At 45.4% G+C, this 26,206-nt stretch overlaps 1 protein-coding gene and 1 long non-coding RNA gene across 3 annotated transcripts in view; one reads left to right on the top strand and one right to left on the bottom strand.

Moving 5' to 3' along the window:
- LRRK1 (leucine rich repeat kinase 1) overlaps window positions 1–26,206 on the top strand; it is a 133,216-nt gene that overhangs the window by 3,876 nt on the left and 103,134 nt on the right. The window contains exon 2 of one of the 2 annotated variants that reach the window (XM_045448806.1): window positions 1,630–1,845. In XM_045448806.1, coding sequence (XP_045304762.1) covers window positions 1,749–1,845 — 97 coding nt within the window. In that variant the 5' untranslated portion in view covers window positions 1,630–1,748. Of the gene's footprint in view, window positions 1–1,629; window positions 1,846–8,866; window positions 9,113–26,206 lie in introns of those variants that run through there. The other variant, XM_045448807.1, reaches the window with a different exon arrangement.
- LOC123582572 lies at window positions 19,621–23,202 on the bottom strand. Its single transcript, XR_006704465.1, has 3 exons — window positions 23,183–23,202; window positions 20,252–20,256; window positions 19,621–20,135 (listed from the first exon to the last, which is right to left on the bottom strand). It is a non-coding gene; the product is annotated as an uncharacterized LOC123582572 (long non-coding RNA).

Below are 26,206 nucleotides of genomic sequence, written 5' to 3' on the forward strand. Positions count from 1 at the left end.
GACACACATAAGTTTTGGCTTGAGGTCACACTGCTGATCTGTGACAGAGACAGTCCAAGCCTTTGACATCCAACCTGTGCTTTTTTCCTTTCCATATTGTCTTGGGTATGATTTATATGACCTTGATTTTTTTTTTTTTTTTTTTACTACACTTTATCAGTCTCCTTTTCAGAGGCATCTGTCTCAGAGAATAGTTGCTAATTACTTATGTAATGGTTCTAGAAGGTTCTGAGCAGGTTCTAGAAGGTGCCCTGAACAGTATGGGCACTGAGCAAGCTACCAAATAAGGCTGGAAGAGCACTGGGGCTGCCTCATCTAGAGCCTGGAAATCGGGCACCTGGCCCAGGGGGGCTGTACTTCTAAAGGCAGCGGAAGGGGGAGCTTGGCAAGTCTTGCCCCAGAGGACTTGTCCATGATAGTATAGACTCTACACGAACACTAATAGAAACACACACATTTCATATACTAATCCCCTCCCCACTGTGCAATGTATCCCATGCCAGGCCTGAGCTGGACCTGGGTCTTTCCCTCAAGGCAATGGATGTCACCTGTGTTGGGGGCACCACCCCCCCCCCAAGTTCAGTGGGAGCCCAGCATGAGAGAACCGCACTCTGCTTCAGCATTTACCACAGTTGTGCTGGTTTGGGGCCAGATAATTCTCTGTTGTGGGTGGTGCCCTGTGCATTACAGGAAGTTCAGTAATATCCCTGACCTCTACCCACTAGTTGTCTGTAGCACCCAGACCCTGAGTTGTGACGACCAAAAATGCCTACAGACATTGCCAGATGTATCCAGGCAGGCAAAATGTGGGGCTCCTTTCTTTTATCCCCCAGGGTGCACACTGACTTGTCTTCATAACCAGTACCAATGCCTTCTGGAACCCTCACTTCAGGACTGTTGCCTGGTTGCCTCCTTGGGATTACATGCCTGCCTCTGGGCTTCTGGAAGAGCTGGTCCTGGGCAGAGGGGAAACCTTATATTGTGACCAGTTTAAAGTGCGTCTCCCCCACCCCAGCTGGAGTGTGAGCCCCTGAAAGCAGAAGCCTCGTGTAGTCATATCGATGTCGCTGTGCAATTGACAGGGGTTATGTGTTGACTAAACAATGGCTGAGCCCTTACCAGTAGGTGTCTGTCATTGTTGGGGTTTCTTAGGACTGTTTTTAAGTAGACATGATCAACGGGGTGCAAGTTGGGGTGGGGGCAGCTCATCCTTTCACTGCCCCCACCTAACTGGGCATGGCTAGACAGACGGAATGTCAGGAATGTTGCAAGAAGAGAAATACCTGTGCGATGTATAAATAGTAAATGTATTGGGGCGCCTGGGTGGCTCAGTTGGTTAAGCGTCTGACTTTGGCTCAGGTCATGATTTCATGGTTCGTGAGTTTGAGCCCCGCATCAGGCTCTGTGCTGACTTCTCAGAGCCTAGAGCCTGCTTTGGATTCTGGGTCTCCTCCTCTCTCTGCCCCTCCCCCGCTCATGCTCTGTCTCTGTCTCTCTCTCAGAAATAAACAAACATTTAAAAAAAAAAAATTAAAAAAATAAAATAAATAGTAAATGTGTGCAAGGGTACAAGAAGGAACTTGAAAATTAAGAAAAGCCTTCTGATTTTATAATGTTTTTCACCACCAGAACGAGACTGCTTTCTGCTCAGCCATGACGGCGTGTCTGTGCCTCAGTCCACCCTCCGCGCAGCGGTGGCGGCGGTGACCCTGGCCAAAACTGACTTGGAGAATAGCCACCGAGGGTTGATGGCTGGCATGTCTCGGCGACCTCCCAGCATGTACTGGTGTGTGGGTCCAGAGGGCTCAGCTGTGTGTCCAGAACGTGCCATGGAGACCCATAATGGTAAGAGCAGGGCCAGTCTCACATGCTGGGCACAACCTGCAGTTCCTGTCCTGTGGGGAGTCTAGAACCAGGGGTGTTCAACCCGCGGGTTAAAGTGAAAGTCTCGTTATAAAACTTATCGTGGGATTCTCACTTAAATTCTAAACATTAGGGGGCTGTGGGCCAAAAATTATTATGGAGTCAAGGATCCTAAGAATCAGGGCATTACTTCATGTTGGTTAAAGGTTTTTTGATGGGGATTTGGTTTCATGATAAAAATGATGCATATTTATTAAAAAAGAGAGAAGTAGGAAAAAAAAAATATTGCCCAGAGTGCCACTGCCCTAAACACAAGCACTGCTACTGTCTTGAGATGTTCTCTTCTAGTCTGCTTCCTTCTGGGCTTCAGGGATTTTGTTTTAATTTTATAGTGTATAGTTTACTATCCTACTTTTTTCCTCCTAAGTTCACCAGTCACCTAGCTCGTATGATCTGGTGAAACATCTTATGTGGGAACACTGTGTAAAATGATTGACCTAGTCCTCACTCTCCTGTGGGGTGTGTGGGGATATATAGGTTGCTTCTAGTTGCTGAATCTTACCAAAAACATCCCCTCCTGTTTTTACACTTAGTTTTAAGACTATTTCCATAAAGTAGATTTGTAGGGAGATTATTAGGTTTGAACACTTTTAAGCCTCTTTATACATATGGCCAGATTTCCACTAGAGTTAGTTACACCACTTTTTAAAAATTTTTAATGTTTTATTTATTTATTTATTTATTTATTTATCTATTTATTTATCTATTTATTTATTTATTTATTTATTTATTTTTAGAGAGAGAAAGAGAATGTTTGTGGCGAAAGGGCAGAGAGAGAGGGAGACAGAGAGTCCCAAGCTGGCATCACACTGTCAGCACAGAGCCCGACACAGGGCTCTATCCCACGAACCGTGAGATCCTGACCTGAGCTGAAATCAAGAGTTGGACACTCAACTGACTGAGCCACCCAGGCGTCCCTATGTGTTTTACCACTTTTAACACTATTAACACAAGTTAAGAGGATGGCAGTGACACTGCTGAGGTTTTTTTTTTCATTCTTTTTTTTTAATTTTATTTTTTTTTCATTTCCTAATCAGTATTTTTTTAAATTTAAATCCAAGTTAGTGAATATATAGTATAATAATGGTTTCAGGAGTAGAACCCTGAACACTTACATATAACACCCAGTGCTCATCCCAGCAAGTGTCCTCCTTAATGCCCATCACCCATTTAGCCCATCCCCCACCCAGTACCCCACCAGCAACTCTCAGTTTGTTCTGCGTATTTAAGAATCTCTTATGGTTGGTGCCCCTTCTGTTTTTATATTATTTTTGCTTTCCTTCCCTTTTGTTCATCTGTTTTGTATCTTAAATTCCACATATGAGTGAAGTCATATGATATTTGTCTTTCTCTGACTGACTTATTTCGCTTAGCATAAGACACTCTAGTTCCATCCACGTTGTTGCAAATGGCAAGATTTCATTCTTTTTTATTGCTGAGTCATATTCCATTGTATGTATATACCACATCTTCTTTATCCATTCATCCATCGATGGACATTTGGGCTCTTTCCATACTTAGGCTATTGTCAATAGTGCTGCTATGAACAATGGGGTGCATGTGCCCCTTAGAATCAGCATTCCTGTATCCCTTGGATAAATACCTAGTAGTGCAATTGCTGGGTCATAGGGTAGTTCTACTTTTAATTTCTTGGGGGACCTCCATACTGGTTTCCAGAGTGGCTGCACCAGTTTGCAATCCCACCAGCAATGCAAAAGAGTTCCTTTTTCTCCACATCTTCGCCAACATCTGTTGTTGCCTGAGTTGTTAATTTTAGCCATTGTGACAGGTGTGAGGTGCTATCTCATTGTGGTTTTGATTTGTATTTCCCTGAAGATGGGTGATGTTGAGCATTTTTTTCATGTGTCTATTAGCCATCTGGATGTCTTTGGAAAAGTGTCTATTCATGTCTTTTGCCCATTTCTTCACTGGATTATTTGTTTTTTGGATGTTGAGTTTGATAAGTTCTTTATAGATTTTGGATGCTAACCCTTTATCTGATAGGCAGAGATACTGTTGTTAACAATAAATATTTGTTAAGTCCCTAGTACATACCAGGCACTAGATTCAGTGTTTTAGGTTGTTGAATTCTCACAATGACCTATAAAATGGATATTTACCCCCATTTTCTAGCTGAGGAACTTGAGAGTAAAGAGATGTGTAGATACGTGGTGAAGGTCAACAATTTATAAGTGGCAGAACTGCTGTTTGAACCGTGTCTTAACTCTAGAATTTCTCGCCCTTAAAATCTAGGCCATCGTGTAGGATATGAGAGGGCCCATATGTTGGGTTTGAGAGGGCTAGGGTGTTTGTACCCTTCATCAAGTTAGCGATCCAACAGTGCACCTGGCTCAGCAGATATTGTCCAGTTACTCGAGTGTTTTTCTTCATTGAAAATGCCCAAAAGCTAACTAGGGTGATGCTCCTGGAAGATTTCTTTGTGCATAAATCAGATTATGAAATGGGAAAAGAATTTGTTTCTTGACATTGCCCAGCACTAAATGTTCCCAGAATGTTCGACTTGCATCCTTTGAAAAGTTATTTCTCTCTTAACGACGTATGTCTTTTTTTTTTTTTCTCTCTCTTTTTGGCTGCTTGTTAGAAAGGTGACCTGTGGCAGAACATGATACCCGCTGTTTGGGTAGCACCTCTACTTTCCAGCTCCATTATTCTACCTATCTCTCCTCTTTGCAAGGGACATTGGGGTTTACTGGGTGGGTGACTGTGGCATCTGAAAAAACCCTAGAGGGGATCTGCCCAGTCCCCTTCCTGGTCAAGAGTTGATGACCTAAATGAGTGGCTCTCTACCCTTGCCCTCAGAAACACTGGGATGTCTAAACTACCATTGGCCAGGAAGCCCCTAGGCATAAGCATTTAAAAAAAGTGTTCCACCCCCTCTCCATGATTCTAATGTGCAGCTGGGACTGAGAATCAATGGGTCTAAATGGGTTGGGTCTGTAGAGCAGCACTTCCCAAATTGTAGTATATACTCGAGTCCCCAGGCGATCTTGGTGACCTGCGGATGCCCACTGGGTAGGTCTGGGGGCCCCCAGAGCCTGTGTTTCTAATAGGCTCCCAGGTCATGCTGATGTTCTGGTCTACCCGCCAAGTGCAAGGCTGAGATGATACTTTCTGAGGTGTCCACAGATCCCCACTGATTCTTATGGATCCTGGGGACCTGGGCCAGTGGACTCTGAACAGACATGGATCCAGCCCTGCCTCCAGGCCTGAGATAAGACAGATAACCAGAAAATGTTCATGTGCACTGAGAGGCCAAGCACTGAAACTACCCAGCCCCCATTTTTTCTTCCCTTCGAGGTCTGTCTGGACTTTACCCTTCTCCCAAAGAAGGGTTCCCCACTAGCTTAGAAGAAGCAGGCTCAGAAAAGTCTTTTCTGCTCCAGGGGCCTCTTTCCCCAGTGGAATCTCAGGATTCACCACCACCCTGCTCTGAATGAACCATAGGACACACACAAGGGTACAGGAGCTTATGGGAGTCATGCAGCCCCCACTGGGGACTGATCTAGGTGCTGGGGGTTGGAGGGAGGGGTTCCCCAGGGGAGGTGATGTCTTGTGAATCCCTGATGCTAAGGGAGGTGTTTACGTGAGGACAAAACACATAAACCACAGAGTTGAAGAAGATAAGAGGAAAGTGGCCTGAAATGCATGGGACAATTCTGTCCTATGGCTCAGCATTACGGCAATTATTTTCTCTGTTAAGGAATTATAATAGTAATTGAATTCTCCTAAGGACTCCATGAAGAAGTGCAAATTTATGCCCGCACTCCCAAGGTAGAAAGGTACCACAGGTGGTTGCAGAGGAGCTGAGGGTGGGAGTCCCGCCTTGGGACCCTCAGGGACAACTTTCAGCACTCCCTTCCTGCTGGCAATGGGCTGCTTACTTGGTGGCCAGACGTCAGGCACCTTCTGGCCTCCTATAGCCACCATTGAACCCCCGTGAGAGCAGTGGAAGAATGAGGGCAGAGGAGGACACCCCCCCACTCCTTGCCTGTCCCCTCCACAGAACAGCATCACCATGGGGACCTCCACAGGATCCCACAGGCACTGGGAATGTTAAATCTATTATCTGTGGCTCTGATGTTAAATCTATTACCAGAGGCCCGCTAGAGTGACGAGGACTTCTGTGACTGTCTTGTTTGAAACCCACAGGTTGCTTCTGACGGTGTTTTCTTTTTTTAAGTTTATATATTTATTTATTTTGAGAGAGAGAGAGAGAGTGTGCGCACACAAGCAGGCGAGAGGCAGAGAGAGGGAGAGAGAGAATCTTAAGCAGGCTCCACACTGTCAGCGCAGAGCCTGACGCGGGGCTCGATCTCACAGACTGTGAGATTATGACCTGAGCCAAGATCAAGAGTTGGATGCTTAACCAACCAACTTAAGCCACCCACGCGCCCCATGACTGCGTTCCTTTTCTTTTCACTGAGAGGGAAGCAGTGGGCAGACACACAATGGGATTCACACAATGTAAGGTTGGGGTTAGGGGAAGGGTGGGGAGCTTAAGGGCCTGCCTGTGGGGTTAATCAGGACTGCATTCAATTCTTAGTGCTGGGTGACCTCCACTGAGTGGCTCAACTTCTCCGAACCCTGATTCAGGCAGACACAGGATCTCAGTGGGATGCACCAATGACAGTTTATTTCTGGCCTCCACACCGGCAGGTGGCTGGGGGGGCTCTATTGCACGGAGCTGTCTGAAGCCCTGCTTCCCATGACTCCTGTTCTTCTGAGACCAGGGAACGCTCTTCCCCTACCAATGGCAGAGATGCAAGTGGAGAAAGCAGAAGCATGCCAGGTCTCTTAAGGCCTTGGCTCAGAATGGCATGCCGTTGCCCTTGGCCAAAGCAAGTCACAGGGGAGAGCCCAAATCAAGAGCTCCATCCGTGAGGAGGCCGTGGCCAGGCTGTGGATGCAGACAGACATGAAAAATTGGTGTCCGCCGTTCCATCTGCCATGATGGGAGTTGGCGGGCTTCAGTCCTTTGGAAAATCAAATGTACCTTATGTATATATTCTTATTTATTTATTTATTTATTTATTTATTTATTTATTTAAGCAGCCAGCAGAGTGCCTTCCTCCCCTGAACTCCTACCTGGAGCCTATGTAACAGCTAACAGTGGAGTTGCTTTGATGGGCAGTAGTGAGGGGTGGGCTTGGTGAATCCCACCTGCGGGTCTTCACCTTGACCCCAGAGCTCTGCAGGCCCAGTTTAAAAATATCGCGTGTTGGATTTTATTTTCACAAAGTGCAAATACACACACCAAGACCACAGCCTGAGGGCAGGTGACACTCAAAGGGTAGCACAGTCACATGGAGATTACAGCCACTGCTCTGTGCTCACCTGCAGGGTTTATGTTTTCTGCACTGAACTTGTGTTCCTTTTTCTGTTTGCTTCTTGTTTGTTTGTTTGTTTTTTGCATTATGTTTGCAACCAGAAGAATAACACTGCAATTTATTTTTAAAAGTGTTGACTTTTTAAATACCAATGTGTTGCGATTAGGATCTAACTGGCAAACCTCAGCGCTCACTTTCAAGGTCAAATCCACGTCAGCTGGCCTCTTTCCTCCTAATTTCTTTCTGGAACAAATGGAATATTTGACTCCATGAGCCTGAAGCTGTACCCGCCATCTGGGTTGTTTCCCCAGTAAATGGGCTGGCTCTGTCCTGCCCACCTCTTCCCAGACCTTCTGGGATCACAGGGAACCCTGCTTCCCCACCCCCACTCCAGTCCACCTAAGGAAAATTGCCAGGAAGCAAACCAATGAGACTCTGATTACAGTCAATGTAGGAGCAGCTTGCTTTCACTCCAGAAGCTCTCTCTTTTAAAAATGCTTGGAAGAGGGGTGCCTGGGTAGCTCAATCACTTAAGCATCTGATTCTTGATTTCAGCTCAGGTCATGATCTCACAGCTCGTGAGTTTGAGCCCGGCATCAGGTTCCATGCTGATGGTACAGAGCCTGCTTGGGATTCTCTCTCTCTCTCTCTCTCTCTCTCTCTCTCCCTCTCTCCCTCTCTCCCTCTCTCCCTCTCTCTCTCCCTCTCTCTCTGCCCCTTCCCTGCTCGTACGCTCTCTCTCTCTCTCTCTCCCTCTCCAAAATAAACTTTAAAAAAATGGTTGGAGAATAACATACTTTGGAAATGATAAAGTTATTATGATGCCTCCAAACATAGTTTAGAAAAAGATCCAAACATTAACAAAAATCAGGAAAGAACTCACATTTTACTTTCGGGTTTGGGGTGCTGAGGCATTTTGTGTGTGTTTACAGATGTGTACGAGGTGTGTTTTTCATGCCCTTACCTGTATGGGTTGTATACCTCACCTTGTGCCTGTTTAGAATGGCTAGCCCCTCGGGGCGCCTGGGTGGCGCAGTCGGTTAAGCGTCCGACTTCAGCCAGGTCACGATCTCGCTGTCCGTGAGTTCGAGCCCCGTGTCAGGCTCTGGGCTGATGGCTCAGAGCCTGGAGCCTGTTTCCGATTCTGTGTCTCCCTCTCTCTCTGCACCTCCCCCATTCATGCTCTGTCTCTCTCTGTCCCAAAAATAAATAAACGTTGAAAAAAAAAAATTAAAAAAAAAAAAAAAAGAATGGCTAGCCCTTCCAAAGCCCAGGAAGGTGCAAGTACTTCACCAGTTGCCCAGTGGTCCCAGGGGGTTCTGCCTGTGCCTGTCCTGTGTTTGCTCAGCACAGCTGTGTCCCAGGAAGGCTTGTTGCAACCTTATTAGCGCTGTCAGCAGTCAGCTTGCCTGAGGTTCAAGAGGAGCATTTAGAAAGTGTGGAGGAGTGTAGAGTGTGTATGGATAGATCGAGGGTCAGGGAGATACTGGGCTGGGGCTGTGGGGCCATCTATGTGAACAAACACATCATTATGCATTCTTCCGCGTCTGACACCAGTCAGAGTGGAAAAACCTGTCCTGCCAGCTGAGGTGAGGCTCCCTGGAAAGTTGAGAGGTGAACAAACTTCTAGATAATTCAAGCCAAGAACTCTTGGTGAGCCTCTTCTGGATCGTGGAGGGTGAGGGGGGCTTGGGCAGACGTCACTGGCGGTGGCTCACATACCCCACAGCTCTGTGAGCAGTCCTGACTTCAGCCGCCTGCCTCTCAGAGCACTATCCTCCACTGAACCAGCATGGACCAAAGGAGGAGAAGGAACATTCCAGAAGCTCTTCAAATCCCAGGTTTTTACATAGCCGCTTTTAGCGTCCTCTTTTCCTTTTGCCTTTTTCAAATCTGTATTAAAAATAGCTTCCTAAGAGCCAAGGAGTTTGCTCGAGTAGGGGCTCTCTTCTTGCCTTCCAGAAATAGAACAAGGAAACAGGCTGAAATAGGAAGTGCCACTCCGGTGGTAGTGTGCTTTCTTGGCGGGCCGCTGGAAGAGATCCTACAGGGGACAGGTCCACACTGACGTGTGCCTTCCGGAGTGGAACTGCCAGCCCATGTGCCTGGAGGCGGTGTCCTGCTGGCCTCTGCCAGGCTGTGTGCATACCATGGGAGCCAGGAGGGCAGACAGGGCTTTGCTTGGAAGGAGACCGAGGTCCAGGGGGATGTCCCAACCTCAGCCTGGCCTCAGGGGCAGCACTGGGCCTTCCAGGGACCACAGCCAGCATCCAGTAAGGAATCCCTTACTCAGTGAGGTGAAGGGAAGGGAGGCCAAGCCGTGGCCCTGGGGGTGGGAGAAACGGCTGTGGGCATCCGTCCACGCGGGTAGCAGTTGACACAGCTGTGCTTCATGCCCACAAAGCCCTGCCCCACTGCAGAAAGCTCTGGATTTGATGGGGGTTTTAACATTAACCTCCGTCTGTGGCTTACATCTTCTGATTATTTGTCCAGAATACATTTGCTTACCTCTAGCAATGGGAAACTGACTACTGCTCAAATAATGCCAGCCGTTCTATGGGCAACTCTGTTCGGAAGTTTATGTGGTGGGACCAGTCCTGCCTTCCTTGCATCCAGCTCCACCCACCTTGGCTGATAAGAATCCCTTAACCCCTTTCTTGAAATAATGAAAAGCAGATGTCTTGTCCTCACTCCCTGCGGATTCCTTTTTTAGGCTGAGTAAACCATCCCACAGCCTTCAAGAGCAAGAAGCCTTCCACTTGGTTATCACTGGGATTTTGCTCCTTGGTCTGTGCACCAACATTAGGCCTTGGCCACCTGGGCCCAGGGAAAGAACTGCCTCCCACCCACTCCCTGCATCTTGTCATGGCGGCTCTTGGGAGCACCCACTCTAGGTGGCAAGAGCCTGAAGGTCACCCAGGGCCTCAGCCCCTACCCACTGCCCATCTTCCCCTACCCGACATTGGTCTTTACTCGGTTCCCTTTATGAGAGATGGGCAGGGCAGTCCCACCTGAAAGCCTTTGTGCTCACTGGGGACCAGCCAAGACCCACCTGGCATGCATTCAGTGGCCAAGAGAGGGTTTTTTTTTTTTTTTTTTTTTTCCCAGCCCTGCACCTGGGCCCCTATGGAGCCGTCAGTGGCCTGTGAGCAGGAAAGTATCTGTGTAGACATTGCCAGGTCCCAGTATAGAGGAACAAGGATTTTCTTCCACCTGTCTGGTTTCCTGGTCCACATGAGTCAGACCTTGAAACAGCCATAATTAGGGATTTTTATGAAATTCTTTAATTCTCTGGGAATAGACCCCTCTGTCTGCAATAAGATATAAGTCCAAACTTTAGTGTATGGATTTCACACACATTTTCAGGAACCCTGATGAATGAAAATAGGGGGCTTCCAATATTCTTTGGAAGTCCTTTACCATCCTGGCCTCCCTTGTGTTTAGTTTGTACAGATTCCACTTAAACATCTTGTTGTATATTGGCATTCATCATGAAGAGAGAAGAAAAAAAAGAAAAAAAAAAAGCAGTAACACGCATCTCAAGCATCCTGAGCCCATAACCCTGATGTTATAGAAGAAATCATACATTAGCAGGGATGCCTGGGTGGCTCAGTCAGTTAAGCATCTGACTCTTGATTTCAGCTCAGGTCATGTTCTCATGGTTTGTGAGTTCAAGCCCCACGTCAGGCTCCGGGCTGACAGCACGGAGCCTGCTGGGGATTCTCTGTCTCCCTCCTTCTCTTTGCCCCTCCCCCACTCGCTTTCTCTGTTCTCTCTCAAAATAAATAAATACTTAAAAAAAGAATTTATGTAAAAAAAGAAATCATACACTTGTTAGAAATTATATTTTCAACTGTAAATAACTTCTTAGGATTATACTTAAGTTTGCTCATTCTTACTGGGGTTGTGCTTAGCAGTCTTTATCCCATCTACCGCCATCCAACATCCAGTGGCCAGGACACGTCCCTAGGTGTTGATTGAAAATCGTCCACCTGGTGGTTACAAGAGAACCAAGAACAAAAATAACTTAATTTTGCCATCTTGAATTTATCAGAGACTTAGAGATATTTATTTTTTTTTATTTTAATTTTTTTTTTAGAGATATTTAAAAGTATTGAAAAACTGTAGTGCATTATTTTGGATACAGAACCATGTGATAGGGTGCCAGCGTGGCTCAGTCAGTTAAGTGTCCGACTCTTGATTTCACCTCAGGTCTTGATCTCACAGTGTGTGAGTTTGAGCCCCACGTCAAGTTCTGCACTTGGGATTCTCTCTCTTTCCCTCTTTCTCTGCCTCTTCCCTGCTCACTCTCTCTCTCTCACACAAAATGAATAAATTAAAAAAAAAACAAGAACCAATGTGATGATGTAAATTTGAGATTGGAATTTGAAAACAAAAGGACAAGAATTGACACTGGAAAGTTCCTTTTAGTAGCTTATTTTGGACTTGAGATGAGCGCTTAAACACTGGCAGGTGACCTCAGGTGGCTTCCTGCGGAGGAAGGCCAGGACAGGGCCCTCAGGCAATTCCACCTCAGCCTGGCGGTCAAGATCGAAAGGCTCCGGTGGGCAGTTGCCCATGTCTTCCTGCAGACATCACCAGCACCTCTGGGTTCAGAAGCAAAAAGCAAGCAGAGAGCCCTTGCCCCACAGTGGGCAGGAAGCACCCCAAAGTTAAGAAAAAGGTTTTTGTGTATAATTACACACATTTCTCATAGAACATTCATACAATACAGATAAAGCCACTGTACTTTTTGGTTCCTTTTCCATCTTTTCCAAGTGATCACTGTTAACTGAGTGTGTTTCCTTCCCAGCCTCCCCCACACTTGTGCACATGCACGTGTGCACGCGCACGCACACACACACACACGCCATTCTTTTGTATGTGTTTCTGGTTTTACATGCATGATATTCAATTGTACATGGGTTGTGCAACGTTTTTTCCTTGAGTTGTCTTGGAGTCTTTTTCATGTGCTCGTGCATAGCATGACTAGAATAAAATCGATGTAATCAGTCTTCCATTAAAGTGTCCTTAGATTATTTCTACATTTTGCTTGTTATCGTAAGAGTTATTACTGCCTGTGACCCAGCAGAATTGCAAGATCAAAGAATAAGCACATTAAAAACTATCGAAGTAATACACACCCCTGGGTAAAGAAGCGAGTGACACGGAACAGACATTAAGGCAAAGCGCCAGTGTCAACTCCCAGAAGGGCGTCTATTTCCTGTTTCTAATTCCAGTTCCTTAGGTCATTACCATTTCTCTACATAGGGAATATATGCCTGCACATCTGCTCCATCGGCTGAGCCAGTGTCCGTGGCCTGCCTGCCGTGATAAATGATTTCCTTCACTTCTGTGCCACGTCTCCCAGCTGCTTCACCCATACTGATTCTATCAGTGTTGACGCACCTTTGGGTTGCATTTGTGGTGTTCAGTGATATGTTCCCATTACTGCGATTTGGCCCAGGGACTCAGTGTCATCCTTGCCCCGTGGGGCCCAAGGGGTGAGCACCTGTTCTCTTCTTTTTACTTCCACCCCCCATTTCTGACTCCTACTCAGAAGTCTTTGGCCCCTTGTTTATATGAAGCACATCATCCAGAAGACTCCTAGCACAGGCTTATGCAGGCGCACACAAGAGACTGGGCATTCCTGGAAGCAGGTTCACTTTGCCCTCCCTGGGTCCCAGCTGGAAATTGTCTGCCTTCAGAACTTGGAAGAGCCCGCTCTATCGTCCTCTAATGCAGTTTGATTCTCCTTGCTTTGTGGATGACTTTGTTTTCTTCCCCCCTCCTCTGTGGCAGCTTTTAGAATCTTCTGAATGCTTGGTCTTCCGAAATCTCGTCACCACAAGATGTGGGTGAGGGTCTTTTTTTCATTCATGCTGCTTGGCACTGCATAGGCCAACTGTTTAGGCCTGGAAAATTCCTTGTATTCTCTTTGATAATATCTTCCTCCTCTGCTTTTTGTCTTTGAGGTTTGGTTTTGTTTGTTCTTCTGGAACTCCTTTTAGTTACAATAGATGTTGCTTATCTTTTCTCTCACATTTTCTGATTTGTCTTCTTCTTCTGAAAATTGTACACATGTTTTTTAAAATTTTTTAATGTTTATTTATTTTTAAGAGAGAGAGAGAGTGTGAGCAGGGGAAGGGCAAAGAGAGAGGGAGACACAAAATCCAAAGCAGGCTCCAGGCTCTGAGCTGTCAGCACAGAGCCCAATGTGGGGCTCGAACTCATGGACCGTGAGATCATGACCTGAGCTGAAGTCAGACACTCAACCAGCTGAGCCACCCAGATGCCCCAGAAAATTTTAGAGATGTTCTTGACTTCATCTTCCATCTCCTGTACTGAAAGCTTCATTTTGGCATCCATTTGTGATTTCCGAAAACCTCTTTCCTATTCTTGGCGGTTTCTTTCATAGCATTCTGTTCCTTATGTCTGAGGTGTCTTCTTGAATTCTCCTGAGGATCGTAACTGGCATTTATTTTATTTTATTTCAATGTCAATCGTACTACTTTCTCAGCTAATTTTTAAATTGATCTCTTCTATCAAATTTATTCAAATAAATTTTTTAAAATGAATTCCAGATAAACCAATAATTTGAACTGTGAGATCATGACCTGAGCCAAAGTCAGATGCTTAACTGACTGAGCCACCCAGGAGCCCCTTGGGGAGCTCTTTTTAATGTCCTTTGTTATCTGTGTGTCTTCTAAAGCCTGACTTCCTGTTTGTTGTACTAATTCAGCATTATTTTGTGAATAGGTATCAAGCATCTTTCTGTGGTGGACACTGTTCTAGATTCTTAGGACATAGCAGGGGTGTGGCCTCTGCACTCCTGGAGCTTGTAATTCTAGCAGGAAAAACAGACAACAAAGAACAGGAAAAATCAGAGAGTGATCCTTGATGAAGTTAGCATTACAGCAACAGGAGGTACTCAAGAAACTGTGTGGCTATTTTTAACTGTTATTTGGTAAGACATCTCCGAGGAGGTGACTTTGAATTTCAGGTCTGCTTTGGTTGACCAGGAAGGAAGGGGTCACTGGAAGACTGGGAAGAAGAGAGATTTTGAAATATACTGAAAATGATATAGCATGAGGTGCCCAGCTCTCCTTCCCATGCTCCTTCATTCACTCCTTCATTCACTCCACACTGTATCAGAACCCTCTACAAACTGAGCACTGGGAAGGTGGGAAAATGTCCTCTTAATACTTCTTTTTCCGGGGGTGGGTTGGGGGGATAAATAGACTGTATGCACCACTGTCAGGAATGAAAATTAACCAGTGTGCAGGGGATGGGGGGTGATGGGCAGAGGACACATCTTTAGATCAGATGTCAGGGAAGACATCTAGAGAGATGTGGCACCTACTCAGAATCAGGTGAATGGAGGGAGGAAGTCAGTCCCATAAAGGGCTGGGGAAAGGGCCCTCCTGGCAAGGATACCCGCCAGTGCACAATCTGTGAAGAGGGGCTGAGCTGGGCAAATTGGAGCAGCCACAAGATGGCCTGTGTGCCTGGAGCAGAGTGCTAGAAATGTCAGGTGGGACTGGAGAGGTGAGCCTTCCTGGCAGGCCAGGACAGGGGCTCAGATTTTATTCAGAGAGTAATTAGAGCTGCCTAGGGGCAGCGCGGTTGGATTTGGGAACTAGGGGATGGAGGGGGCAGGGCATGACCCAGGTGGGTGGGGCAGGAGCAGGAGCAGGAAGAAGAGGCTGGACCTGGGATCTGTTCCCAAGCGAAAGCTATCACGACCTGTTTAAGTATTTACTGTTACACAGCAAGCCACTCATAATTCACTGGCTTAAAACAACAGCAATTTATGGCTTCCCAGGATTCTGTGGGCCGGCAACCCGCAGGGCACAGCTGGGTGGCTCTTCTGGCAGCCTTCCCACGACTGACGCCTCAGTGCTCCTCCACATGACTTCTCCCCCTCCACGTGCTTTGTCATCATCCAGCTGCTTGGCCTGAGCTTCCTTCCAGCATGGCAGGTGGGTTGAGGGCGTTGAGAAGCACAAGCTCTCAGGCCTCCCGGAAAGTTAGGCCCGGTGCTGTCTCTTCATCACTTCTGCTGCCCCCTGTTGGTTCAAACAGGTGAAAAGGCCAGTCCGGGTTCCAGAAGATGGGAGAGATTCTACGGCTTAAAGGGAGGAAAAGCAAAAAGTTTGTGGCCATCTTTAACACACCACAGAACTTGATAATGGATTACAAGTGAGGAGGAAAAGAAAGAGGCATCAGATGTATAACATGACAGGTGTAGTTAGAGCCCCCCACTTTGGGCCTCTCCCTGATTTCTGCCCTCCCATCAGCCCCCAAAGGTAGCCATTATTTTGAAAATAATTCAAACCCTTTGCCATGTTTTATAACATTGCTATATAGGTATATATAGATATTGATAGATATTGATATAGATAGATATAGATATATCCATAAGTATGTAGTGTTATTTCTGTCCTGCCAGATGAGTCCCCTCTGGGCTGCCACCTGGGTCACCATAAATTCCACAACATCATCTGCCTGGGTTAAGGAAGAGGCTTCACTGAGGGAAAGGAAATCACAAAGCCTGGCTTTGCAAGGTGGACTGCATGTGGTCCCCAGGCTCTCATCCTCTCCTAGGGAGGCATGCCAGGCCTTCAAAGAGGTGGGTTCCAGTCCAGTAGAGGGTCTAGCATGGACCTGCCTTCTCAGAAGGCTAGCCTGTCAGTGGTGTGCTAGGTGTGATGCTGGCTGTGCAGCTTCGAGCCATGGGACGGAGCTATGGCAGGTCACAATGCCTCAGCCCCTGAACCCACAGGAAACTGAGCATGGGCGCCAACCGTTTAGCTGAGAGAAGGGGGCACCCCTCAACTGGCTTGTTGTCTGTGTTTGTGGAATGGCTGCAGGGAGGGGCTGCTAACCAGAGTCGCGTTTGGCAATGCTGCTCCTCGCAGAATGGTTTCTGTATTTAAATTTTTTAAGTAAGTATTTTCATACTCTGCCAGTCTTTTGCTAACTTGCTTTTTCAACCAACATTAAGTTTGTACAGCGTAAGAGCTGTGTTTTCCAAGAAGCGGGGTAAAACCTTTTGCCTATAAAACTATCACTGCCTGGTACTTTTTTATGGGCAGATGTTTTACCATTGATTCCATTTCTTTAAAGGTTATATGTTGGGGTGCTGGGTGGCTCAGTCAGGAAGCCTCTGACTATTGATATCAGCTCAGGTCGTGATCTCGAAGTTGTATCTCGTGGTCATGGGATTGAGCCCCGCATCGCACTCCATGCTGACTGTGGAACCTGCGTGGGATTCTCTCTCTCCTTCCCTCTCTGCCCCTCCCCCATTCACATGCAGGCACGTCTCTCTCTCTCTCAAAAATAAATAAGTCAACATCTAAAAAACTAAACAAAGGTTACAGGTTTATTTAAAATTTCCATTTCATCTTCAGGTAAATTTGGCAATACGTTTTTCTAGATAGCCGTCCATTTACTCTAGATTTTCAAGCATGTTAGCATAAAGTTCATAGTAGCTTTGAGATTCAAAAATATTTTTAAATGATTTTACTCATTTGCCACAGATAAATCATATATTTGATATAAAGTTCAAAAGTGCAAAAATGGGGGACGCCTAGATGGCTCAGTTGGTTGAGTGTCTGACTCTTGATTTTGGCTCAGGTCATGATCCCAGGTCATGGGATTGAGCCCTGGGTCAGACTCTATACTGAGTGTGGAGTCTGCATAAGATTCTCTCTCTCTCTCTCTCTCTCTCTCTCTCTCTCTCTCTCTCTCTCTCTCCCTCTGCCCAGCTCCCCCACTCACGCATGTGCTTTCTCCCTCAAAAAAAAAAAAAAAGTACAAAAGGGAATATAATGAAAAGTATTCTCTCCCACCCTGGCCCTCAGTCTTTCAGTTCCTTTCTCTTTCAAAAAACTCAGGGGAAAAAAAGCACCCCCTCTTGATTTTCTTCCCCCTCAGAAACCACAGGTTTTTTTGGCCTCGATTTAAAACAGCTGTTTTTCTTTTCATAAATCTTTAGCTTAGGCAGAATTTTGAAATGTTATGTTTTCATCTTAGTTATTTTTCATTTTCTATATTATGAACAATTTTGGACACCTTACAAAAGTATCTTTGTATCTATAGCTTCAACTTCCACAACTGTCACGCATAGCCAAACCTCCATCTCTCTATATCCCATTCCCTATCTCTCTAGATTGTTTTGGAACCCAATTCGAGGCTTCCTATGTTAAGAAGACAAAAAAAAAAAAAAAAAAAAGAATCACAGTATATTTTACATACATTTTTAAAAAATGAAAACATGTTTCATTAATAACATCAGATATCAGTGTCCCTTGATTGTCTCATAATGTGTTTGTATCACTGTTTTGTCTGAATCCGGTTTTTTGAATCAATGTCCCTGCATTCTGTTGGGTGATTTGGTTCTTAATTTCTGCCTTTCTCCCTCACTTACTTTTTCCTTGCAATTTAATTGTTGATAAAACCACATTTGCAGTTTCCCACAGTCTAGATCTTGGTGATTACATCTGGTGGGTGTGGCTTCACAAATTCCTCTCTCTGTGTTTCCATAGATCCAAAGGCTTGCTTAGATTCAGTAAGATGTTTTGGCAAGAATGCGAGGTAGTTGGTTTATACTTTCTATTGCATCATTGCGGGAGTCAAATGATATCTAATTGTCTCTCCTCAGTGTTTAGATTTTTCAGTGATTTTGGGTGTTGTTGCTCTGATACCCCATTACAGAGGTCCTAATGGTTTTTCAGCTCTTCACCTAATGGTTTAATTAGTCATGGATCACTGCTTAGATCAGTTACTTCTTTCGAGATTGCAAAGTGGTGATATTTCGAGTCTATCATTCCTTCTTCACCTGTTGGCTGAAATCCATCTCTAAAAGGATTTTCTCCCATCACCTCTGTGATGGGAAAGTCAAAATAAATGTGTGATTCTTTGCCTTAATTTATTTATCCCTTTTCCTGAAAATGAGTCAATTCCCTAGTAGTATCTTTCAAAGGTTACCAGTGAGGGATCGTTCTCTTAGTATCGTTATTAGATCATGAATTTTAACTTACTTGATTTTTGATGCTAAAATTATTCATCTTTGGCCAGTAGAACCTCTTTTGGGTTGGTTCTTCTGTCTTTTCCCATGACCCCAAGAGTTGTTGAGCACCGTCTTGCCTTCTGATGTGAAAAGATATTCCAGGCTTGGAATTTGTTGCCTGATTCCTGCCATCTGCCATTTCCTTAAAGAACCCGCTTCCTCTGCTGATCTCGTGATTTAATTCTCTACTGTATAGTTTTGTCCCCTTTCTCATTGCAGACACTATTTCCTCTCTCTCCCTCACCCTCCCCCCTCCTCAACCCCCCCCCCCAGCCTCTCTTATTTTTTGTTGATCAATCTTCTAATAAGATTGTTTCATGAGTCTTTTGAAAGAATCAGCTCTCTGGGTCCTGTTCTTTTTTATTTCTCTGCTTTCTATTTTGTTTCTTTTTTTTTCTAAATTCCCTTTTCCCTTTTCTAACTTGTGGAGTAGTATCCTCTCGCTTCTGAGAACTCATCTTTTTTCAGTGGGAGCATTCTTCTCATATATTTGAGTGTGTAGTTCTGGAATAATTACCAGACACGTTTTGGAAAGCTTCAAGCATCATCTTCCGTGTCTCTTAATTTTTTTGCCTGTACCCTTTGTGTCTGGGTGCTGCACCTTCTGGTTGGTCTCGCAGATGATCCATGTGTCCTCCAGCCCCGTCCATTCTTTTCCTGCCCTCCGTTTCATGTGTTTTACAGTGCAACTCTTCTAGTGTTAATTTCTCAGCTTTTTAGTCAAGTCTTGTTTATAGATGCCACATCCTTCTATAGATGCCACATCTATGTCTCTCCAAGATGCCAGTCATGTTCATTCTGAGGTCTTGCTCTTGTTTTATAAATGCAGGTTCTGGGTAGGGATGGATCCCTGAAATGCGGGAAAGGCAGAGCCCAAGATTTCGCTTTGAGATGCTCAGGCGTGGACTCGTCCTTTCTTCCTGGATGAGGATGGTGGTTGTTTTATCAGGGACCGGGAGAGTCCAAAGTTTGCTCTTAACTGGGTTATTTGTATAGCTCCCCGTGCCCAACCCCAAGCAGTGATGTAAGGGTGCAGCAAACAATGCAGGCTTTCAGATCTGGCAAGACCCTGCCTTGTACAGGCATTGCCACTGTCAGCTGCGCCCTTCCCCTTGGGGACACTGAGGCCCGAGGAGGGCTGTGATGAGATATGCCCCAGCTTCTCCTGTCTGGGTGGTCAGTGTGCTCCAGTGGCCCTGGGTCCTCAGCTGTAAGCAGGGACATTAATTCAGCTTTACTTTCTGCGTGTGGGGGTGGGAGGTAGGAGGTGGGGAGGTCTCTTCCTGCTCACGTGTCATCTACTTGTTGGCTCGGTTGGTGAAACTAGGTGCTTCTCCTTATGGTGTTCATCTTCCTCAAATGTTTGTGGGTGCGTCGTTGGATGCTGGTCTTTGTGGCTGGGACTCCCCGGAGCTGTCTGTGAATGCAGCATCAGACACCCCAGCCCTGGGAGAGAAGGGCAGGGAGGCTGCAGTGGGCTTCCCTGGGCGTGGATGTGGGGCATGTCTTCTGGAGGTGGGGGAGCTCCATGTGCCTCCTGGGTGCCACCTGCCACCTGGAGTTCCACACTTCCCATCTGCCACATAAGACGTAGCTTTAAAAAGGAAAAGAAGGAGGGGCGCCTGGGTGGCTTGGTCAGTTAAGCGTCCAACTCTTGATCTTGGCTCAGGTCGTGATCTCATGATCTTTCAGTTCATGAATCCAAGCCCCATGTTGGGCTCTACACTGAAAGTGCAGATTAGGATTCTGTTTACCCCTCTCTCTCTCTCTCTCTCTCTCTGTCTCTCTCTCTCTCTGCTCCTCCCCTGCTCTTCCTCTCTCTTCCAAAATAAAACAAATAAATTTTAAGAGGCAGAACCCTGGACCCCTCCACTGCCTGGCACAGGCTGGCTGGGGCTCCCTCTACCTGTGCTTTCTCCCTCCCTGCAGTCCCCTGCTGGTGACCTTCGTGGCCCTCCTACTTCCTTTGTGCACCCTCGGCAGCCTGGGAGCACTCTCCAAACCACCTCCAACTTGTACACCATGACCTCCTGTCCTCTTAGGTCTCCTTTTTGTTTTCTGATGCTAATATGGTTTGGTGGTAATATATGTTTTTTTTTAATAAAATCTCCAAGGAATTGGGGCAGGAGTTGATGACTATATCAGGGTTCAGTCTGCTGTCTTAATTCCCTCTTCTAGAGTCTTCTTGATAAGTTATTAATATCTCTTTGATATCTTCTTGATATCTCTGATATGTGCGATTTATAGGAAAAAGTGAGTGACAGTGTCATGAAGGTGGGCTTTGTAGTCAGAAGGAGCTGGATTCGAATCCTGGTCCCTCCACACGCTAGTCCTCATCTGTAACAGAGGCATCATGAGTGTGTTTCCAGAGCACTTAGCACCACACCAAATGTGATCCACTGCTTGTATGATCCGTAGCCCCTCAATTAGTGTTTTCTTTCTCCTTCCCTGTTGGGCAAGTTATCTAGCCTCACCTGGACTGTATTTTTGTGAGTGAAAATGATAATAACATTGATGAAAAATATCTGAGTTCTTAAAAATGGAAGAGGGGGTAGTCTTTGATTTTATTTGAAGGCACAGGATTTAAAATGTGGCCGGTCCTCATTTTCGAATATGTGTAGAACTACTAAAGTGATGAGTTCAAACCTAATCATCAAAATAGAATCATTTTACTTAAAATGGAATTGAATCAAAGGTTGTTTAATTAAAGTTTTACATCCAAGACCTTTTCATTAACGTCAAAATCTTTCCTTGTCTCATGTTCGCAATGCATTTTTTTTTTTTTGGCCCAATTAACAAAATGTGTATGTCTCATGGAAGAACACTCCTAGTAAAGCTCAAAATTCTAATATTCTTGAGTATCTTGAATGTTCAGCCGCAAGCTGTCCATAGGGAATGCCTTGAACATGGGCCACAGAAGCATCGAGAACGGAGGCGGGAGGCGGGTTTCGGTGGCCCAGGGGCCATGGTGGCAGAGCCCAGGCATTCTTGGGATGTTTGCGGTTACACAGAGTCATGGAGCTCCTTGCTTTAATAATCAGGATATCGCTCATAAAAACAAAGAGCCATATTGTCGTCCAGCCAAGGTTGTACTGCACTGAAGAAGCTTGAGCTATGCGCTTGGACATTTCCATACAGGAAAAGAGGCTGTGAAGGTGACAACCACAGAGCAGCAGGGTGCAGACTGAGCCACACACTAAAAACCCGGCCACAGAGGAGCCCGGCTCCCGGGAAAGTCAGCCCTTGCTCAGACTGAAGATCTCAGCGTTTCTGTCTTAGGGCAAAGGGGAGAGGCTGCCGGCATTCGATTCTGTTAAGCATTATCTCCTGCACGGATGTGTCTGTGGCTTTTGCTTTTAACTCTTCAGAGGCCACGTTGTAATCCCGCATTGGGCTCCCCTCCAACCCCTACCCTGTAGTACACCAACTCACAACTCTGCGAGCCACCGAGGAGCCCCGATCCTGGGTTTTGCCTCTTTGGTGTACGCCTGCTTTGGGATTTGGAAGGCAGATGGCAGTCCCAGTATTGAGGCGAATCAGCTGGAATCAATTTCAGTTGTGTGAACTTGAGGTTGTGTGTCTCTGCCTGAAGACATGCAGAGGAAAAAGAAGAGCAAATGACCTCATTTCTTCCCCCTTTGCCAAGATTCTGAAAACGTTGCTTGTTTCAAGGCGGGTCACACGGTTCCAGAACCCTAAGTATCGGTCTGCAATTCTTAGATTCTTACATCATTCCAGAATCGCCTTATGTGTATACAAGCAAAACCGATTCCTATTTCTCCTCCTTTCACACGGAACATAGCTGATCACACCCACTGATCTGTACCTTGCCTGTTGCCTTCGCACATTTGTACATAAAAGCTATCACAATCATCATTGTTCTTTTTGACAACCGCCTAGTATTCTATTGCACAGATGTCCCTCACTTATTTAAATAGCTTCCTTCCAAATGGCATTTGGGGGGTGCCTGAGTGGCTCAGCCGGTTGGGCATCCAACTTCGGCTCCCATCATGGTCTCACGGTTCGTGGGTTTGAGCCCCGCGTTGGGCTCCGTGCTGACAGCTCAGAGCCTGGAGCCTGCTTCAGATTCTGTGTCTCCCTCTCTCTCTGCCCCTGCCCTGCTCATACTCTGTCTCTCTCTTTGTCTCTCTCTGTCTCAAAAATTAAATAAACATTTAAAAAATGTTAAAAATAATAAAAGGCATTTGGGCCGTTCCTCGTATTTTGCTGTAATGAATAATGCTGGAATGTCTTTGCATGTACAGAAGCACACCCATGTAATAAATCCCCAAAGTGATGGATCAAGGAGTAGATGTTTCCAAAAATCTGCCAGGGACTGTCAGTCACCCTCACAGGAGCTGTTCCTGTTACCCCCTCCCCCACAGCTCATGTGCTGGCCTGCTTCCTATAGACCTGGCAACAGTATTTGTTCGCACACTTTTGGTTTTTCCCAGTCTGACCTGTGAAAAATGGTGTCTTGGTATAGTGTTACATGCATTTCTCTTACAATAAGGGAGGCTCGGCCTGAGTTAGCATGTGGAAAACCTGGTTATATTTGCTTTCATTGAACCCCCTCTTCACACCTTTTGCTTCTCAGTTTCTAGGAGCTCTTTGTGTTAGATGGTATCCAGTGTTAACACATAAATAGATGCCCTCTAGAGATCCACTTTAAGAACCAAAAAACTGAGGGGCGCCTGGGTGGCTCAGTCGCTTAAGCGTCTGACTTTGGCTCAAGTCATGATCTCACGGTTCGTGGGTTCGAGTCCCGCATTGGGCTCTGTGCTGACAGCTCAGAGCGTGGAGCCCGGTTCGGATTCTGTGTCTCCCTCTCTCTCACTCTCTCTCTCTGTCCCTCCCACACTTGAGCTCTCTCTCTCTCTCTCTGTCTCTCAAAAATAAATAAATTGAAAAGAAAAAACGGACCAAAACACCGAAATGAAAATGTTGAATGTTCAAGGAGCTATAATGTTTTACTTTTGTTCTTAATTTAATTATTAAACTAATATTAATTAAATATAAAATATTCAGGGAAATAATGATAAATATACAGGGCTCGTCTGAGGAAAACTTCAAGCCTTGGACAGAAAGCATATTTGAGTAAATAAAATGACACCCCCTCCTCTTATAAAGGAAGACAACATTGTAAATATGCCAATTCTTCACAAGCTGGTTCTGTAATTCAGAGCAGTAGCAATTAGGATATTGGGGGAGGGAACACGAACAAAATTTATTTTTAAAACATGGGTTTTTTTAATGCATATTTTTGAGAGAGAGAGAGAGAGAGAGAGACAGAGCGTGAGCAGGGGAGGGGCAGAGAGAAAGGGAGACACAGAATCTGAAGCAGGCTCCAGGCTCTGAGCTATCAGCAGAGAGCCCGACACAGGGCTTGAACCCATAAACCGTGAGATCATGACCTGAGCCAAAGTCAGACGCTTACCTGACTGAGCCACCCAGGTACCCTAAACACGAACAAAATTGAATATGTTTTACCTGGAAAAATAAATGTGAGAGTCGCCACAAAAATTAAAATGGAGGGGAGGTTGGCTGAGAGAAGGAGGGGAGATTCCTTCCACTACGTGTTTGAATTTATTACATCATAGTAGTGAAAGGGGTTGGAGACTATGGAGAGACAGTGATGGAACGGAGTAGCAACTCGAAAACAGACCAAAACGCACATTGATTTTGCTTTACCGTTTGAGGTTTCACATCAGTCTAGAAAAGAAAGTGAATTGGGTAATAAGATAGAAATAACATCGCTTTCTCACTTCTGAACCAAAATCAATTTCGGATAAATCAAATATTTAAACATAAGAATTAACACCATTAAAAGTCTAGGAATATGATAACTTAAAAATAATTTTGGAGCGAAGAAGGCCGTTTTCTCCCTAAAACATCAAACCTAATTAACATAGAGGAGGCTAATAAACATGGTTATATAACAGTTGAAACTATTTTGCGGAAAAGCCTCCTCAAATGACAAAAAACAAACAGGTAAAAACTGTTTTCAACATATACTATAAAGAGCACTTGCAGATCATTGGGAAAAAGAACATTCCAGTTTCCAGATGAACCAAGAAATAGAAGCAGAGAGTTTTCGTTTGCTGAAAAAGATAGAAATGGTGGGTTGGTGTATGAAAATATGCTGAATGTCATTAATATGGGAAAAAATGCAAACCAACGCCAACGATGAGATGTTATTTTGCTTTTCAGATCTGGAAAAATCAGAAAGTTTGATGTTATTTAATATAACAAGGATATAATTTTTGCTCCATTCTTCATATTAAAAAAATTTTTTTAATGTTTGTTTATTTTTTGAGAGAGAGAGGTAGAGTGTGAGTGGTGAAGGGATAGAGAGAGAGAGGGAGGGAGACACAGAACCCGAAGCAGGCTCCAGGCTCCACACTGTCAGCACAGAGCCCGATGTGGGGCTCGAACTCACAAACCGTGAGATCACGGCCTGAGCTGAAGTCAGACGCTTAACCAACTGAGCCACCTAGGTGCCCCTCCATTCTTCATATTTTTAACTGATGTTGGGTTGATAACTAAGTAAGCATTCAAGTGGTCCAACTTTTCGAAGAGCAAATTGACAATCTTGATAAAAACTAAAGCTCAATCTATCCGCTGCTCTGAATTAACCTGAAGATATAGTTCACAGGTGATCAGAAACACACACACAGGATGTTCAGCACAGCATGAAAAGGGATTACAAAGACACTAGGAGTTCCCTAAAAGTCCATCAATGAGGACAAAGAACCACCGTGAAATAAAATGTCTGGATCTCCATGTGCAGATACAGAAGAACTTTTAAGTCAGAAAAGCAAGTTGGAGAACATAACCCTATTATAATCTAATTGTTTAAAAAAAATGAAGAAAGAGAAGGAGGAGGAGAAGAGGAGGAAGAGGAAGAAGAGAAGGAAGAGAAATGAATATTTATGTGAGATCCAGGGAAATCTGAGCCACTTCACAGCCTCTGTCATCACAATACAATGATGTATTCCAAGGAAGCTCCAGCCTACAATCTTAAAATGAAAAAGCACCTTAAATCCTTACTAAAGTTTCTTGACAAGGCATCTGTGGGGAATTCCATTTAAAGCACACAGCCACATCCCCGAACGCCTCTGCCCAGATCTTCCTCAGAAATTCACAAAATATAGTCTCTGTGCTCAATCTCTAAGCTCATTCTGTCAAGAGATCCCCAAGTATTTCCCCCAAAGTCAGCTTGCCTTAGTGTTTGGATGTGTCTGCAAGGAAGGTGCACTCAGACTCCACCTGGGAGGTGGGGAGGAAAAGTGGGGACACCTCTTGGAGGTTCTGTCCCCACCATCAGTACTTATGGATGCGCAGAGATTATGGAAAGACATCAAGAGAGTCCTCGGCACAGTGACCCATGGGCACAGTCGCAGGGAGGAAGAGAGCGGGCCTCTCCTTCCAAGAACAAAGGTCCCTTTATCGTCTGAGCAAACCAAGCCTGAGTATCACAGCTCCCCCACTGCATGGTGCCACTTGGAGGCACTGTTCAGGGTCTTCATTCACCATCTGCCGAGCCTCTGTCTTCCTAGCTCCAGGATGGGGTGAGCAGACCCAGCACACCGCGTTATGGGGACTGCACTGTTGTCTGCTCACCCCCGGAAAGAGGATGCCCTGAGAATCACAGAACAATAGGAGATGACTCCAGAGTGGATAGAACTTCACTTTCCTTCTTACCACTGCACAGGACTCTCTTCTGTGCATGTCCCAGAGTTTATTTAGTCATTTCTCTATGGCATCTGCATTGCTTCCTCTGCAGTAATGCTGCATGCAGTAAATAGTCTTGTGTAGATACCATTTTGCATTTTTGACATTGAATCTTTGGTGTAGATTT

Source organism: Leopardus geoffroyi, chromosome B3 (genome assembly GCF_018350155.1).
Source record: "Leopardus geoffroyi isolate Oge1 chromosome B3, O.geoffroyi_Oge1_pat1.0, whole genome shotgun sequence".
Lineage (NCBI taxonomy): Eukaryota > Metazoa > Chordata > Mammalia > Carnivora > Felidae > Leopardus > Leopardus geoffroyi.